The 16,351-nt window shown below is 39.8% G+C and overlaps 3 protein-coding genes across 3 annotated transcripts; 1 reads left to right on the top strand and 2 right to left on the bottom strand.

The window, feature by feature from the left end:
• Positions 1 to 145: 145 nt before the first annotated feature.
• ptdss1a (phosphatidylserine synthase 1a) lies at positions 146 to 10,130 on the bottom strand. The gene is made up of 13 exons (XM_052064485.1): positions 9,741 to 10,130; positions 8,898 to 8,989; positions 8,448 to 8,492; positions 8,237 to 8,361; positions 7,912 to 8,070; positions 7,689 to 7,840; positions 6,767 to 6,908; positions 5,570 to 5,682; positions 4,991 to 5,056; positions 4,597 to 4,696; positions 4,113 to 4,181; positions 2,645 to 2,711; positions 146 to 1,686 (listed from the first exon to the last, which is right to left on the bottom strand). Exons 1-13 carry the CDS (start codon positions 9,923 to 9,925, stop codon positions 1,592 to 1,594), a joined length of 1,410 nt encoding a protein of 469 aa, XP_051920445.1. The 5' UTR covers positions 9,926 to 10,130; the 3' UTR covers positions 146 to 1,591.
• Positions 10,131 to 10,603: 473 nt separating this feature from the next.
• On the bottom strand, positions 10,604 to 12,706 carry LOC127600183 (uncharacterized). The gene is made up of 8 exons (XM_052064484.1): positions 12,662 to 12,706; positions 12,503 to 12,593; positions 12,268 to 12,431; positions 11,515 to 11,610; positions 11,364 to 11,420; positions 11,130 to 11,243; positions 10,940 to 11,056; positions 10,604 to 10,852 (listed from the first exon to the last, which is right to left on the bottom strand). Exons 3-8 carry the CDS (start codon positions 12,424 to 12,426, stop codon positions 10,823 to 10,825), a joined length of 573 nt encoding a protein of 190 aa, XP_051920444.1. The 5' UTR covers positions 12,427 to 12,431; positions 12,503 to 12,593; positions 12,662 to 12,706; the 3' UTR covers positions 10,604 to 10,822.
• On the top strand, positions 12,702 to 16,209 carry si:ch211-269k10.4 (uncharacterized protein LOC100150242 homolog). The gene is made up of 6 exons (XM_052066279.1): positions 12,702 to 12,819; positions 14,195 to 14,370; positions 15,592 to 15,711; positions 15,794 to 15,850; positions 15,922 to 16,026; positions 16,114 to 16,209. The coding sequence occupies exons 2-6, from the start codon at positions 14,206 to 14,208 to the stop codon at positions 16,207 to 16,209; spliced, it is 543 nt and encodes a 180-aa protein (XP_051922239.1). The 5' UTR covers positions 12,702 to 12,819; positions 14,195 to 14,205.
• Positions 16,210 to 16,351: the final 142 nt, after the last annotated feature.

Raw genomic sequence — 16,351 nt, 5'->3', positions numbered from 1 at the left:
GTGACAAAATATAATTACTTGAGAACATGATGAATCATTTACTCGACAAAAGGTGACTTCACACCTCATCAGTATCGCCTTCTATCTGGTTGGTTTTCCTCAGACGCGACAGTTTCTTGGGATGAGGCAAAGAATGACTGTTAAGAACATGTAAAACATTTTAATGTGGTTCAATATTATTTCACAGTGATATAGTACAGTACAAAGTAATTTTCCATGTCATTGTTTTTGGCAAACGTATATTATGTATCCAGGAAAAAAAATAATGTACCATAGACAGGAACCTTTGTCTGACACCATTTGCTGGTCTCAAAAATCTGATTTGTCAGGAATTGTTAATTAGAGGTGCATCATCACTTAAATATCATTCATCATTCCCAAAAATGTAAGTACGTACGATACAGGCGTCAAAGTACAAATGCAATTAAGTGAAAAATCGCAATCTCCGTTATGGCGTGGAATATCCGGATGAAAACACAACTGCAGTCATCTGCTCAGATCACCTATGTTGACACACAAACTTCAGGACAAACGTGCTTGTATACCTGGACAAAACTGCAAGACTCTAATCCTAAAAGTAAACTTGACATGAGAATACTCACTCGTACAAACACGAGTAGGCAAAATTTGGTGAATTAGTTCTCAGCGGTGCTATTGCACAAGGTTCACGTACTGCTTGAGCCGATGGCACGAAACCCAAATGAATCTTTAATGAACAAAGATGAAATGCACAAAGCCCCAAATTAGTCTTCATGCACACGGAGAGAATTGAGACAGAGGGAACATGCATACAGGCACAAAAGGTGAAATTAATCTTCAAAAATGACAGTGGGGGGAGGGGGATATGCTGCCATTATGGTTAGCCGCTTTGTTGTGTGTAACATTGCAACCATGCACGTGTAAATAGATTACCGGCAATCCTGTACTCTGGTGTACAATATAAAATCCAAATAATTGCTCTTTCATCACAATCGCGGTAAAACACACACAAAAAACAAAACAAAACAAAAACACCAAAATAGCAGCCATTAATAGATGAGGCGTAAAAACACAAATAATAATCCCAACATTATAAATGTGCAGTTCAGAGCCAACCTTCTGCAAAGTGCGCTAGACGTGTGCTTTGTTTTGTTCCAGGTCAAAAATGCTCTTGTGATGCCCCGCCCACATTCAAGTTATGGTCACCAATAGTGTCAACGTACATTGGCAAAACATTCTCATTTCTACATGGTGGCGTTAAGTATTCTGGAGCGTAAAGAATGATAACCTGTGTCAGAGCAGGTTTGTCTGTAATTGATCAACTCCACAGAGCATGCGGCTAACAGTAAAAGTTGGCAGTTATTTATTACAGCACTCTTTTTCACAAACACACGTACCGCGTATTTACACACACACACACACACCTGTCAACAGTGGTGTTAGAGCTTTTATGAGCACAGCATGTTATGGGTGTGCCGCTCTAACAACACTGCACGTACCAGTTGTTTCTCTTGGAGGACAGGAGGGGGGGCGGTCTCCGACTCGTCCGAGAAGTTTATGCCCTCCATCAGAACCATTTTTGGGTGCGTTTAGGAACCTATTCTTGTGATTGCTACTGGCTCTCCAGGCCATTAACGGAGTTGAGCTTTCCCGAGCCCTTTCCTCTCAGTCTGATTTTGGGGCAGTCACCTCCCACCTCAGTCTCTCCTGAAACACACAAAGCTCTCACTATGAATGCAAACATGATAGCAAGAATAGAGATGGAAACAAGAGCAGTTTAAGGTCAAACTTGGATTGTGTCTTTTTCAAGTTTCGCGAATGCCCCGCTGACCTGACAAAACTGTGTTTGCCTCTCATTTGGAGATCTGTGAGAGCAGGAAAAGTCTTCTTTTCATTTCTTCAAAGTGATGTTATATGATAGTCTTCCCATTTTACAGTGAGAGCATTGGAGCAAGCACTTTGGGATATTTTAAAATGTGTTTTCATATATTTACATGTTTAAATAATGTCAAAAATGTTCTTAATATTTTGTCCTGTGCATAACCACAAGTCTGATTACAGCATTGGTGATGAATATTGCAATTTCTGAATATGGATGAAGCAACAAAAGCTATTTGATTTTACACACAAGGCCAGTCAACAGCAAGTGGGAAAATGACCATGCAAGATGGATATAAAAATGGGTGGATTTTACTCCAAGATGGCACAAAAGGGCTGACTAATAGGAAAGTAGTAGTTGGTGGAATGTTGACGTGATACATCTTGACTGAGACAACCATCTTTGTATGCTAAGGAGAAGATCAATTTAGCCTGGGTTGTTTCAGAGATCTTTGTCACATGTTCATTTACATGCACTTGCAGCCACTTTCCTTTTTTTTTTTTTTTTAATTAAATATCTGTAACCCATTTATTTGTAAGGGTAATGTAAAATGAGCATGAAATGAGATTTGGTGTATCATTTGTGGCATACTAAATTTACAGTATAAAGTATTCAAATGGACACTTATAACTTATAAGTGCCCATTTGAATACACTGTGCTTATAACTTATAGCATAAGTTCAGGGCATGTGAAATACTTCTGGATTTGCGCTATTCGCAGCAGGGCTCCTTCCCAATCCCCCTTGAATAGTCGTGATTAACAGTACATAAAACAATTCATTGTACCTGTAAACTCTTCTGGCACATCGTCAGCAAACTCTGTGTAATTGCTATCTTCACATTCGGACAAGCTCTGCGGGATACACATGGCACACACGCACACAGCGTCAAATGGACAAATCACATTCACCCTTCAACTACCTGCCTAGCAAACCAAAGGATATCTCTGCAGCAGCTTAACTGTCACAGAGGTGACCTTGCAGTACGCTTCAGTTCGTAATCATTCAGATGTTGGAGGTTAGTTGCCATGACAATTGTCATTTGGTCTTTTATATTCCATCACGGTGACCCGACTGAGGATAAGTGGTACAGAAAATGGTTTAATGAATAGTTAAGATGAGCTAACATTCTGTGAGGCACAGAAAATGGTTTAATGAATAGTTAAAATTAGCTAACATTCTGTGACTACTATTGTGTCGTGAGACTTGCTCAAATTCTGTTGCTCTTAAAGTATTCTCAATAAAATAACTGCAAAAGCAAGATAACCTTGCATTCTAACAAATTGTAATAATCGGAAGGTTTACTTTTTCCTAACAAAACAGACAAAAAATATATGTCATTTGCAAAATAAAATAAAAGCCCAGTAAATATTTACAAGAAACTCTTGCACACATGTCACATACAATTTTGTAACGGTTATTTTGGACTTAATCTGCAAATGAGCTGACTGATCCGTCAGTTGACCCTTGAGTTGAGCAAATTACTTTTCTCCCCTCAATATTTTGTCCCTCCCCAATAAATAAATTTTCAAGATGCGCCGTATGTAAACTGTCATGGAAGGCGTGCGCAACAACATGTGCACATAGGAACGACATCCCAACAACCGGTCGACAAAATATGTCCCTTTTCTGAAGAAAAAAAATGGATGGGGGGTCAGCTCAGCTCTGGGTGAAAATGCATTGCACTAAGTATGGAACGGGATCCCAACACAGCATTGGTAAAGCAATGGCGGGAGAGGGTGTTCAGTAACAACGCTAGCTATGTTGACTCAACATTTAGACGACGCACAAATGAAGAAAATGACAAAGAGCAAACAGCAAATAGTAAAGGCTCCCCTATTTCACTTTTACACGGCAATACATGGATGGGAAATATTCAACAGCGATGCGCACGCTTTGGCCGCACAATGACTGTATGCTGTTGTGAGCACAAGGAATTCGACCCGTTCTGGCCCCTTTATTCATTGAAACCACACAATGCATTTTCTCAAAAAAGTTTTTACCATAGAGAAGATGTGAAGTCAGGATGAAAGCAAATAATTATTTACAAGCGTGACTGCACTCATGGAAATGTTTGCTGCTGTAAATGATCGGGCCCTCAACTCAACAGGTGCATAGTGAAATGGGCCTGACCTCCAAAAAGTGCTGATGTCACTTTTATGGAATATAATATCATGGCTGTTTGGATACCAGTATATTTTTCTACTTCTCTTGAGGACCATATATAGATGAACAGATCAAAATAAAGCACATACCTTTTCTCTCGGACCATAGTTCTCTGCGCACGACACCATTCCAAACAAACAAAGGAATGTAATGAAGGCCTACAACAGAAAAGCCAGAACAAAGGTAATTAACAAGACATTTTATTTGCAAAGAAGAAAAATGAGTTATGATGTCACAGAACATGAAAGTAATATGAGAATGGTTGCTGAGTAAGTGCTTCGATGTGATGGCATGACATAATTTCTAACTCTTACTAATGATTGTAATATTTTTACTGAACCAGTCTGTTCTATTTGATGTTCCAAACAGAGCACAGATGTATCGCTTTCATCTGGAATCCTGTCTAGGCACATTACTCCGAATGCATGTATCTCAGCGTTCACACAAGAACAGGTTTTGACACAAGATTAAGCAGAGGAGACACAAATAAGCTCACAGGTTACTCTCGGCACCAGACCGCACTAGTTTACTATTGACACAAAAACAAAAGAGTGCTGTCGATGCTGATCTTACCAAGCACAGCAGCCAGAGGATCACATAGAGGATCTGGGTTTTGGAGAACAAGTCCTGTCCGAATTTGATGCAGGCTAGCGCCTCGAGAAAGGCTATGGCCCTGGGCAAAATGAGAGGAACAATCTAACACAACATGGCAAATCCCCAACCGCCTTCAGTTGACTTAACTCACAGAAAAAGCAACATCTGCTGCTTTACGGACCAGAATGTTTGTGAGATTTGTGTGATAGGAATGTGAGGAAACAAACCGGCTTACGGCTATGGTGAGAAATCAATTTGTCATGGTTTAACGTTACTACATTTCTCAGCCTCAATAAGCCCGCAGCGGCTGTCGATAACATTTCACATTTGTTTCATTGTATGAAAAGTCCTTTGTGGCGGGAGGCTCGCTTACCCGAACACCCAACACTGGGTCCCAACTCTCTTACACTGGGTGTCTGTGAGGTAGGCGTAATATTGCCTGTAGCAAACGCAAACAAAATGTCAGGTTAGAATGAGAAGAATTGAATTTATGGTGATTGGGGATGTTTTATCACACTTTTTTTTTCAGACTCATATAGCGGAGTATTCACTCCAAGTGCTCACAGATACAGAGTATCGGATACCTCCCGTACTTTCGATATATACTGCATGAAATTTCATTTAACCCAATTACAAAAATAAACAAATGTGAGCAAATACTTTTTTTTCTGACGCACGTGATGATTCGCCAAGGTGCCCAACAGCCATAGTATAGCGCGAACTACTGCGGAGGAGGACTTAATTAATGTAATTTTCTTTTCCCTCTTTTGATTTAAGTATCAGTTTCTGGTAGCAGCAGCCTCAATGAGTATCCGATACCTCAAAATAAGGCTGGTATCGGCCCGATATGGCACTTGGTATCAGTATCCGTCCATCCCGAATGGTTCCAATACAAATGTCGTCTCCCATCCCCCCCCCCCCCCAACCCCCCATAGACAGAACAGTGTTTCACCTGACTGTTGGTGCTGTGATGATGCCAATGAACAGGATCCGACACCAGCTGAGGGCGTGGCTTGCCGGAAAGACGAATATGTGCTTGAGGAAAAACGTGTTTAACTCGGTCAACTGTGAAGCAGACAATAAATGATATTTAATACAATGGCACGCTACAAAGCCGCGTCATTATTTCACAATAAATCCCGAGTCAGTATTTACAGTCAACGTAACCGTTAGAGATCTTCCGGTGATCTCTAGGAGATGAAAAAAGGAGATGACTCTCCTTCCGTGTAATTCTTGTGAATGCACGAGTAAAGAAATTACGTTTTTGATTGACTGCTAGATCAGAGAACAAGATGACATTTATAGTCGGATAAACAACTCAAAACATTCAAGTCCCTGTTGTGTTTTGGGATGTGTTAAGCTCTCCTTTACATTACAAAATGTGACAATAAAACGGTTGGCTAATTTTCATTATTCATATTCGTGATCATATTTGATGACTTCAGCACATTTTCCATAGTTGGCTCCATACAGTATATTCGTAAGATTTTTCATTTGTTGACAACAAAGCCCAAGGAAACACAAATATATGCTGAATTGAGCAGAACGTTACAAAGCAGAGCAGTATTTTTGAGCATCACTTTGTGCTAGCTCCTCGCATTCCCATACAAACATAATGAGAGTGAAGGCTTGCTGCGGTGCTATTCTCTCCTTTGGCCGGCAGCCTCGTTCAGCGAACCAGCTCAACTGTCCGCCCGCTGGGCCGAGCGCCATCGCTCCCCCCCGATGCATTCTTCAAGACTGGTAATTACTGTTTGGAGCCTCCAGAGAGGGGAGAGCTGTGCGGCCAAGTGCATGACGATATTGCTTCATTGAGTGTCCATATAAAAGGGGACGCACAGCGTGTTGCCATGGCAGACAAACGCAAAAGAGAAGGCAGCTTGGGTGGTATGCAAAGCGACGGCACTCAAAATCGTACCCTCCTTTATTAATTGCACCCGAGTAATCCAGTCTGGCTTTGCCTCTTTACGGGATTAGCTGTTAATGCGCAGACAGCAGCACACCGTGAATTAAATGGATCCAAGTGAAGCGGGTTTTAGATTTCATCCACGGAGGCGCCAATTAGATTAGCCACGATTCAGTACACCAAACACACAGGATGATCTCTGGCTGGCCGCCGTTGAGACATCGGGAAGGCCCCTTGACCCACCTGCCAGATGATCATGAAGAGATAGACGCCCATCACTCGCTGCAGGGAAGACTTTGGATCCAGCCAGCGCACGTAAGTCCAGCTCGCTGGCGTGAACTGTAAAACGGCTCGCTTGATCTTCCCCGTCGTGGTGTGGATGTCCCTGTTGGGGGACACAAGGAAAGGATGACAAGGATTTATAATAAGTGTTGAGTAATGTAATTATTAAGCTACCAACACTTATTCCAGACTTGTCTTTCTATTCTGTGATGAATAAACATCTCATCCATAGTGGTGACACCTACAAGCTTAAGGTCATCTTGCTTGATAGCCCAGCTGAGTAATACGGTCTGTTGCAGGGTTTGGCAAACGTTTGTGCTCAAGCACCACATTTGATTTGATGATCACACTGGTTCTCAATTCAGAATTATAGGATATGTATGTGATACGTCTACAGTATGAACCTATTAAGTCAGTAAAAGCCTAATATGCCCTCGGTGCGAGTAGGGGAAAATGCTTTTTGTGTCTGTATTTTACTGCCCCCAGGTGGCCGAGAGCAGAAGAAGCAGCACAATGTCCATTGAACTGAAGCAAATAATGTGGCAAAAACTGTTTTAGTCTTTAGATTTAAAAACGTCATTACTGTTTAAGAAGCACAGTAGCATAGAGTGCTATTTTCCTTAAGAAAATACAATAAAATGTTTTCCTTTTGGGAGTGTGGGGGAGGATCGGATCAATGGCATTTCCATTCATTACAATAGGGAATGTTATGAGTTACGAAGGAAGTCACGGAACATATTTATTATCTTTGTATCTGAAGGAACCACTTTATTTCGGACCTCAGCTACAAATGTGTCTGTTGCTCCTGTTCAAGAAAAAGGACACGGAATACTAACTTTTGGAAAAAAACACCTTTCAGTTATTTCCAACTTTGAGGACATACTTAATACTGGCCCAGTGGTAAGTCCTCATCTCCAGAAACCGGCACACCGTCATGCCCAGCCAGATGCCGCCACCATTACACAAGAGGATGTCAAGAATCACCTGGTCCCACCAGCACTCGGCAAAATTAGGCAGCAGATGCATGAAAAAGAGCTGAAGGAACCACATGTGAGACTTAACTTCGCAGATGCAAAACCCACGTCGAATATGGCATGATGCGGTACCTCCGTGAGCTCCCAGGTAATACTGATGGTCCAGCAGAGGCCGTAGCTTCGGATCAGGAGGGCCTTCATGCCCCAACCCCAGAAATGGCTGAATGCAAAGATGTCAAAATGGCTGAGAATTCTCTCCCAGGTGATGTCATGGCAGTTGACTGCATACTCCTAAAAAGGGAGCGGGACACACACCCTCAGCAACTGCTAACAGATACTGTAGAATGAAATTTAGCTATTCCAGTAAAACCTCCAAAGTGGAACACAAATAGATCTGTGACACTGGTTGACTTAATAGTTGTTGTACTTTCAAAATACATGACAAATGAATCCTCACCATAATGTCTGCCTCTCTCTGGGCATAGCGCAAGTTTGGATCAAGCCAGTACATTAACTGTTTAACCTGCTGCCAGTTCAGGAAGATGATGAAAACCAGGAAGAGGAAGTACAGCACACTCAGACCTGAACAAGAAAGAGTTATTTTAGATAACAGAGGAAGTGGGACTTGGAAAAACCAAAACTGCTTTCATTCTTTCATCAGTACTTACCAAAGACTATTCTCCATATTGCTGGATGAGGTCTAGTGAATGGACCTGCAGAAAATGAATACCGGTAATGCGAATGTGTTCAAACATGCAACTGACAACTTTGTTTTTCTTCTTTCTACCCCCCAAATTTGCTGCTGTAGACTGTAAATTTACCCAGTGTGGGACAAATAAAGGATATCTTATCTAAACGATTGATGTACTGTTAAGGTACCTCAAGCTAGTTTCTTCAATCGTAGTTTACTTTTACCTGAAGTTGTGGTTTTGGAAATTCAAGGACTCAGCCTGACAGCAACCATATTAACTGCATTATTTCAGTCAACAGTGCTGTATACACCTTTTGTGACATATTTGTTTGGTGGTGTGCTGTGACATTTTTTGACTATAATATATGTGACGGTAAACAAAAGACATTGACACTGAGCAAAATAAGGTTTGTCATATCAAACTCACCATTGGGAAATGCCAAAACACTGATAACAAGGAAGAAAGAGATCACCAAAATCAAACCAACCCAAAGATTGTTGTCAGGATTTCCATCATCTCTGTAAATAAAAATAAATAAATAAGTAAATACAACACAATTTGTTCAACCAGCAGTTAAAACAGACAATCTCAAGGCCTATTATGTATAGGTTTCTGAAGTATTGAGTGTGCACTATTCATTTAGCAAGGTTCACAGGGAAAAGAATACATACACAAGCAAGACAGTAACCTCTACAACAATAAAAAAAAATATATTAAAATATTATACATAAATGTTTGGGTTTTATAGGTTGGGCTTAACACTAAAATAAAGTCAGTGATTCTAGTCACTGATGTTTACAAAAATATATAAAGCTTTTTAAAATATATATTTATACTTTGTAGGGGAACTTTTAGATGCGATTTATCAGAATTTATATGAATTCGAATAATTGTTCTGCCTTAAGAATAAAACAAGAAAATGTTATAAACTAAACATTTCTGCAAACGACAGGTCGATACGTTACACACACGCGCGCGCGATATAGCGAGGCCGCCGTAGAGCGAGGGAACACTCCATTATTGTGGCCGTTTGTTGCAAATGGAGAAACGGCATCCTTTCATTTCCGTTAAAAGAAACGTTTGTGGTTTTCAAAGCTAGTTTAGAAACGCCGCCGTGTCCCAACTCACCCCAATGACATGTATTTCGTTGACTTTGTTTGAGAGAATATGAAGTTAATGCTGTGACCGTGAATCAATCAGAGCATCACAGTCACTGTTAGCCACCTGCTAGCTTACCGAGCTAACCTTTTTTTCCCCGAGCATGCTTACCTCGCAAAGGCGAAATACATCAGACAGAGTACCGTGCAGGTTAGCAACGTAATGGTGTGCGGCCGGTAGAAGAACTCTATCGTTATGTCCTCGACCTGCTGCTCGTTTATCATTCGGAAATGCATCCTGTAGTTCACGTCATCCTTGCTCAGGGTATGAGAGCCACCGCTATACAATGACACCATGGCGGAGCAGCGGTCGGCTCCAAGCCCCCTCGCCCAAACGGCACCGGGGACGCTTAGCCAGCCATACGAAGGCAAACGTAATGGGAGGAATTAACACACATCACTACTGTAATAGATAGCGTACGAGTAGGAAGCATGACGTCTTAGAGAGGAAACGCTGAGGAGAAAACGAAAACAGGAGGCTGATGATGAGTTTTGATTGGCGTAAACGTAGCAGGGAGTGTCCCTGAGAAGCTGTAGAGTTCATTCGCTGTTCTCCATCACGTGCTAGAATGTTTTTGTTTTGAATCTTACGACACACAGAAATCTTCTAAATTACATCACGCATGCAACAATCATGCCGTAGAGAAAAAAAAACACGTAAAATAACATTTGAATGTCGAATGAAGTTTCACTGAAAACACCCAGTTTTTCTGCTAGGGAAATCGCCTTGACGTTTCTCAGTGTTTGTTTCCCTCTAGTGGTTGTTTATTGCTCTGCATGATAAATAAAATTCAGGCCAAAATATGGCCCGCTAGCCACGTGCGGCCCGATCCGTTCAGCAATCTGACCCACCGACATTTACATTATCAACAGTACTTTAGTATGTGTTTTGTTAATTGGGTCCTTTTCCCAAGTGGTAGTTTAAATGTTTTCATTCCTTTTGTCTTGATTTATCTAATTAGAGAATTTTTTTATAAGAAACATCAACATACATTTGTATTTAGTTTTGAATGATGAGACTTAATGTAAAACAAATTCAAAAAGATAAGAAACACGTGTACAGAGACAATTTAAAAAAAAATATTACAAGAAAATATGAATAAATGTTGGCATATACACTTCAACACTGATGAGCTAATAATATTACTCAAAAGCAGTCCGTTGATCTTGTTAGGTTGTTGTTGCATCAACCTGTTAATCCTCCAGTCTCATCTGAACAATGGGCTGCAGGTGAAAGTGCTCAGCATTAGTTTGATTGTTTGAAGTTAGATAGTTTCAAGGTGAAGTGCATCAAATGTAAGGCAACATTACCAGCATGTTGAAATGTTGTCTGCACACTGCTTTACTCTGCCAGTAGATCAGAAATAAGGCAATGAAGCATTGAACCACAAACAGGCCTGCAACCGTTGTCTTGATTCCTGTTTGCAGCTGTGGGAAAGAATGAGAGGAATCTCATTTTGAGCCTTCCAGAAAGGAGTAAAAATACAAATATTCAACTCACCTTGAGCTCGTGGGAGGTAACGTCCTGAAACAAGCGGTGGTCGAGCAGCGACAGGCAAAGTAACACAACCGACTCCACGAAGCTGATGATGTTCAGACAGAAGGACACCTTGGTCTAGGGGTGGAAAAAAACAAAACCTCAAACCCACAAACCCCGTCAAAAACATATTTGCCATCCAAAGCAACACTCCTAAAACAACACAATTAAAGACCATTTTCTCCAAAGTCTACTTACCACACGCATGTTGGGGACACATCCTGCCGCATAGGTCAGCATTCCACAGAGCACAAACTAACAGTGATAAAACAAACAAACCAAGTTGAAAAATCACCAATTAGCGCATATCATTTGAAAATAAATTAAAAAGGGATAAGAGTTAATTTACCAGAATGCTAGGAAAGATTAGGAGCATGTCAGCTGAACTCTGATAGAACATCAGACCTAGACTGACAAGTGACACTCCAGTGAGACATTGTGCTGCCTGCATATTTAAAAGAAGAAGAGGAATCAGCATCCATTTACAGCACAAATACCCAACCACTCTGCCATGACCTTGGGAAATAAGCCCATTTCCCTGAATTGAGCAGGAAGCGATCATTTATTTACAACAAACAGCAGTGCGAACAAAGCTGATGTCAGTCACTCCCAGAGTGCTCGCTGGATGGCCGCAAGGTGTTTGGGCGTCACTATGGAGTTGGAAAATTTTTCCTCCAGGGATACCGGGCCGTTGGCGGAATTGTGCCAAGCCCTTGTGCGATATAACATGGCCACGGGAGAGAAACTGTTTGTGCATTGAGCCGTTCCTCAGCTGCTTCTCAAAGGACACTAAACTCAGACGTGTGTGTGTGTGTGTGTGTTTTTATTTTTTTTAATAAATCTGAAATTCCTGATGTGGTCACCACACCCCTGAAAACTATGTGTTTGTCCACCTTCACAGAAGTGGGCAGAGATTATAGGCCGCTACAAGAAGTAAATTAAACTGCATTAACCATATACCGATATATATATATATATATATATATATATATATATATATATATATATATATATATATATATATATATATATATATATATATATATATATATATATATATACACGTACATACATACATACACATTTACACACACTCACTTACTCCAAGAGGTTTTGGGAATCCATTGTTAGCAAAAACTTTGAACATATCTTGGAACACACATTGGAACTCTTGCGGCATCACACGGCTGCGTCTTTCACGGTCCTTCCTGATGGGAATATCGATGATCATGGAGTCGTCACACACAAACGTCTTCCTCATTGTACCTTTTGGAACATGAAAGGTCACAGGGTGATGTTTGGGTGTTGATCCACTGAAAGCAACAAACTGGATTTACCTCACCCGATGTTGGTCCAATGAGTTTAACAAGGAAAGGATGATGAGGATGACTTTCATTCACATGTAGAACAAATACACGGAGTTGAAACCTTGAAAAAGGACCCCAAATAAATTTGATATTTAACTCTACCTCATATGTTGCGAAGCGAGTATGTACCTTATAAAATGCACGCTTTCAAGTCACGCAGGATGATCTTGCAGCCAAGTGTCAAGTGAGGAAGTGACAAGTGTGACCTGTTCCCTTTGTCACATCTTCTCACATAGAATTCTAGTTAAGAAAGGAACTTGTTGAAGGGACAACCACATTCTGACACGGTAAGTCACAATCTGCCTGCACACTTTAACAACTCAAATCTGGAGTAAACGCTGCACCGGTTAAGATCAAGATCAAAGATTTGATTCAATTAAGTTGACCATACATGTCACTGTACTCTCATGCAGTTCTTATGGGGTATTAAAATGACAAATCTTTTATTAAAAACCTCAACGTCTGTGCGCTAAACTATATTGTGTCACATCAAATATATCAAGAACTAATAGTACAAAATCACAAGGAAATTTAAAATAAATCTTTCAAGTAAAATGTAAGAATTACGAGTATGTTACGTGTGCATAAAAAATGTCATTCATACACTGAAGAATATAAGACAACAAGAAAAACTACTACACTGAAATAAATGTGTTGAATTTACTACGTATTATTTTTTCATGTGGCTGCACAAAATAAAATAATCTGGATCCGGTTACATTTTTTAAGGAGATGTACAGGCTGTATAATATATTTACCTGGATCCAGAAAATTCAACCCACATTTTTTTCAGTGTAGACCTCCTTTTAGAGTACTGTACTTCTTTTTTTTTTAATTAGTTTTTCCTCAGTAGTAGACAGGACTCCGGAAGGACAGCAACACTATTTTGTTAAATGTGGACGTGATCATTCGAAAGTGTAAACCCTTGCAGAGATTTATAGGAATATATCAAATATAAAATAATTGCAAGGAATAATTCACGTGAGCAAATGAATATAATTCGTTCATAATAACAAATGTAGTTCAACTCAATTTGAACTTTTCAGAAACTACACAGAAAAAATGGTGCGTTGAATTCACTCCATTTTATTTTGGCGGGTGGTTGCACACAATAGAATCATCTGAGGTAGACCAAATATCTCCTTAAAAATGTATCTGGCTCCAGATGATTTTATTTCATGTAACCACTTGATAAAATTAAATAAAACAAATTCAGCACACTATTTCTTTCAATGTCGAAGCCTTTCACATGAATCAGTATACAAAAATTACCCCTCAGTTGCCATAACGTTGCTGACCCTTTCCTATCAAGTTCTGTCATACATGTGGTCAGGTGTCACATATTTTGTTGTTGTCACGGATTTAGTGGCGATGGTGCCAAATGCAGGGAAGCAGTATAAGTGAAGCGAGAAAGTAAGTGTAATTTAAAAAGAGGCAAACAACGAATGAGAATTGGAAATTTTGGTCCGATTGTTGCAAGCATCATGAAAGTTGACATTTCTGATTTGCTTTCGTGGGCCACATAAAATGATATGGCGGCCCAGATCTGGCCCCCGGGCCTTGAATTTGACACTGTGCTTTAGAACATTCTAAATAACACATAAGAAATGAAAATATGGATGACTTCACATCGAAGAACGTATTTTGATCATATACTTGCAGGTGAGTGCAACATGGCTTGTTCAGATGTTAAAATGGCGATCCAAGAAGATGAGCAAGGCCTGTGTACAGACGACGACAAATTGCCGAGGCTGGTACGTTACCAAGCCACAAAGGTTGGAGAGGATGAGACCGAGGTTTTGCATGACCTGCTGCAGATGAAAACTGCTGTGTTCGGGGTAAGGCCGACAAGCACGCACAACATGCAAAATGTGACTGGGTCGTGGGTGTGTTTTAGTACCAGGCCAGGATTTTTCAGGATAGCTAGGTTTTAATTTCATTTTAAATTCATTTTGTGTTAATTAGCCTTAGTGCGGGTTTGTGAGAATTGATACGTTAACAAAAACTAAAAAAAGATTCAAAATTGCTTAGCTTAGTTGTAATTAGTTTTAGTATTAGTTTTTTTTAAATATACGAAATATTTGTCAAGTGTGAGATAAAAAAAGGTCAGAATTACCGCTAGTGCTGTGGAATAAAGTAAACTATCATCCCCAAACGACTGTTTGCTCATCCTTCTTCCATACGGTCGTAGAGTAATACCAAAATAACTGAATTCACTTAAAAGCAACCCTGAAAGCTCATTAAATGAATTGACAAAGACGAAAACAAATTTGACAAAGGGGAAAACAAAATTTCCTGTAGTTTTGGTTTTAGTTAATTTAATACAAGTAGAATGTAGTTTCAATTTTCCTTTTCACTTTAAATTAAAAAAAAAAAACAGCATCTTCTCTTTCAACTCTGCTCTAATTGTCAGCTTTGCCACGTCTGCTCGGCGTGACTACTCATTTCTTATTCCATGTCATGATATTAGTCATTGTAAAGGCAATCACAGCAGACTGTTTAATTTTCTTCCCTAAAGACAAAAAAAACAAACATTTGAGGAGCAGCGTTCCGTTCATTTCAAGTGAAAGAGCAAAACTGTGATTTATCGGAGCACGCCATTTATAAGATGAAAATATGTTTTCAAACCGGCCCTTGAGGAATCTGAGTGAATGTTGTACATAATAAAAAAGTTCGTCATAGTCAATACACAGACAGATACTGTAGATAGAAGTTTTGCGGTGTATGGTTAAAGGATGTCCAGCCTGTTTGAGAGTCAGCAACAGGAAACTCCTTTCGGTTCTTGTGGTCTTCCTCTTAAATGATACAACAACAAAAAAAAGGGTTGCACGCATTGTAGACTGACATACTTTTATTACAACAAAAAAGAGTGCATGTAAATCTTTTTTGAAAAAAAAATATCTTCTGTTATGAAAAAGTGACTGAATGAGATGTTTGACTCAAGTTTTATTATTTACTACTTAGAGTAGGTGTGCACACTTTTTATACACCACACTATTTCACGTATTTTTTAGAAACATCACTCTTTATCGTAAATTGATGTGGATCAATCATTGCAGTCCCTGCAGGTTGTCAGTGGACTGCTCAGTGTTGGAATTGGTCTTACGATGGCTGTAAGCCTGATGATCAATGAGTCGCTTGTCACGCTCTTCAGAGTTGCTCACATGACCGGGATGCTCGTAAGAAGTGGCTTTTTTTCCTTCTCATTAAAAAAAAAAAACTTATTCTTTCACAATCCTTTGAAAGTCTCCTGCTTTTCAGTTCATTATTGCAGGAGTTGTCTCCAGCGTAACGATAAGATATCCTTTTTTAATAACTGTAAGTACCGGTAAGTCTGTTTACGCTACGTGCTCATCATTTTATTGAAATGACAACCAGGTTTCTTTCAGGTGTCCCTCGTGATCAACAAAGCGTGTATCGTTTTTGGAATAGTCGCTGTTGGTTTGATTACCACTGACCTGATACAATGGACTCATCAAGGAAATTATTTGATGGTGAGAGCGATTTTTGAAAAAATACAGTAAATACATTAATAAACATTTCATGATTAATCCCCACCCAACCCCCAATTGTCTTCGTAGATGGTGCTGATGGAACTTTGCATTTTGGGATTTCAGCTTTTGCTCAGTGTAATTCTCTGCATGCGTCTCTCCAAAGTGAAATGCGGCGCATTGTGAGGATCAAGCGGCTCGGAAGATGAATGAATGAATGAATGAATGAACCATTAAACTCATTTGCAAACGAATGTTTGAATTGTGAGGACTGCCAAGTGTCTATTTTTTTTTTTGTGTGTGTTTTTTTTTTCATCTCAATCTTTAG

The sequence above is a fragment of the Hippocampus zosterae genome, chromosome 5 (assembly GCF_025434085.1).
Source record: "Hippocampus zosterae strain Florida chromosome 5, ASM2543408v3, whole genome shotgun sequence".
In the NCBI taxonomy this organism is placed as follows: Eukaryota; Metazoa; Chordata; class Actinopteri; order Syngnathiformes; family Syngnathidae; genus Hippocampus; species Hippocampus zosterae.
Note: the sequence above shows the minus strand (reverse complement) of the source record. Positions and strands in the feature narration are given on the sequence as shown.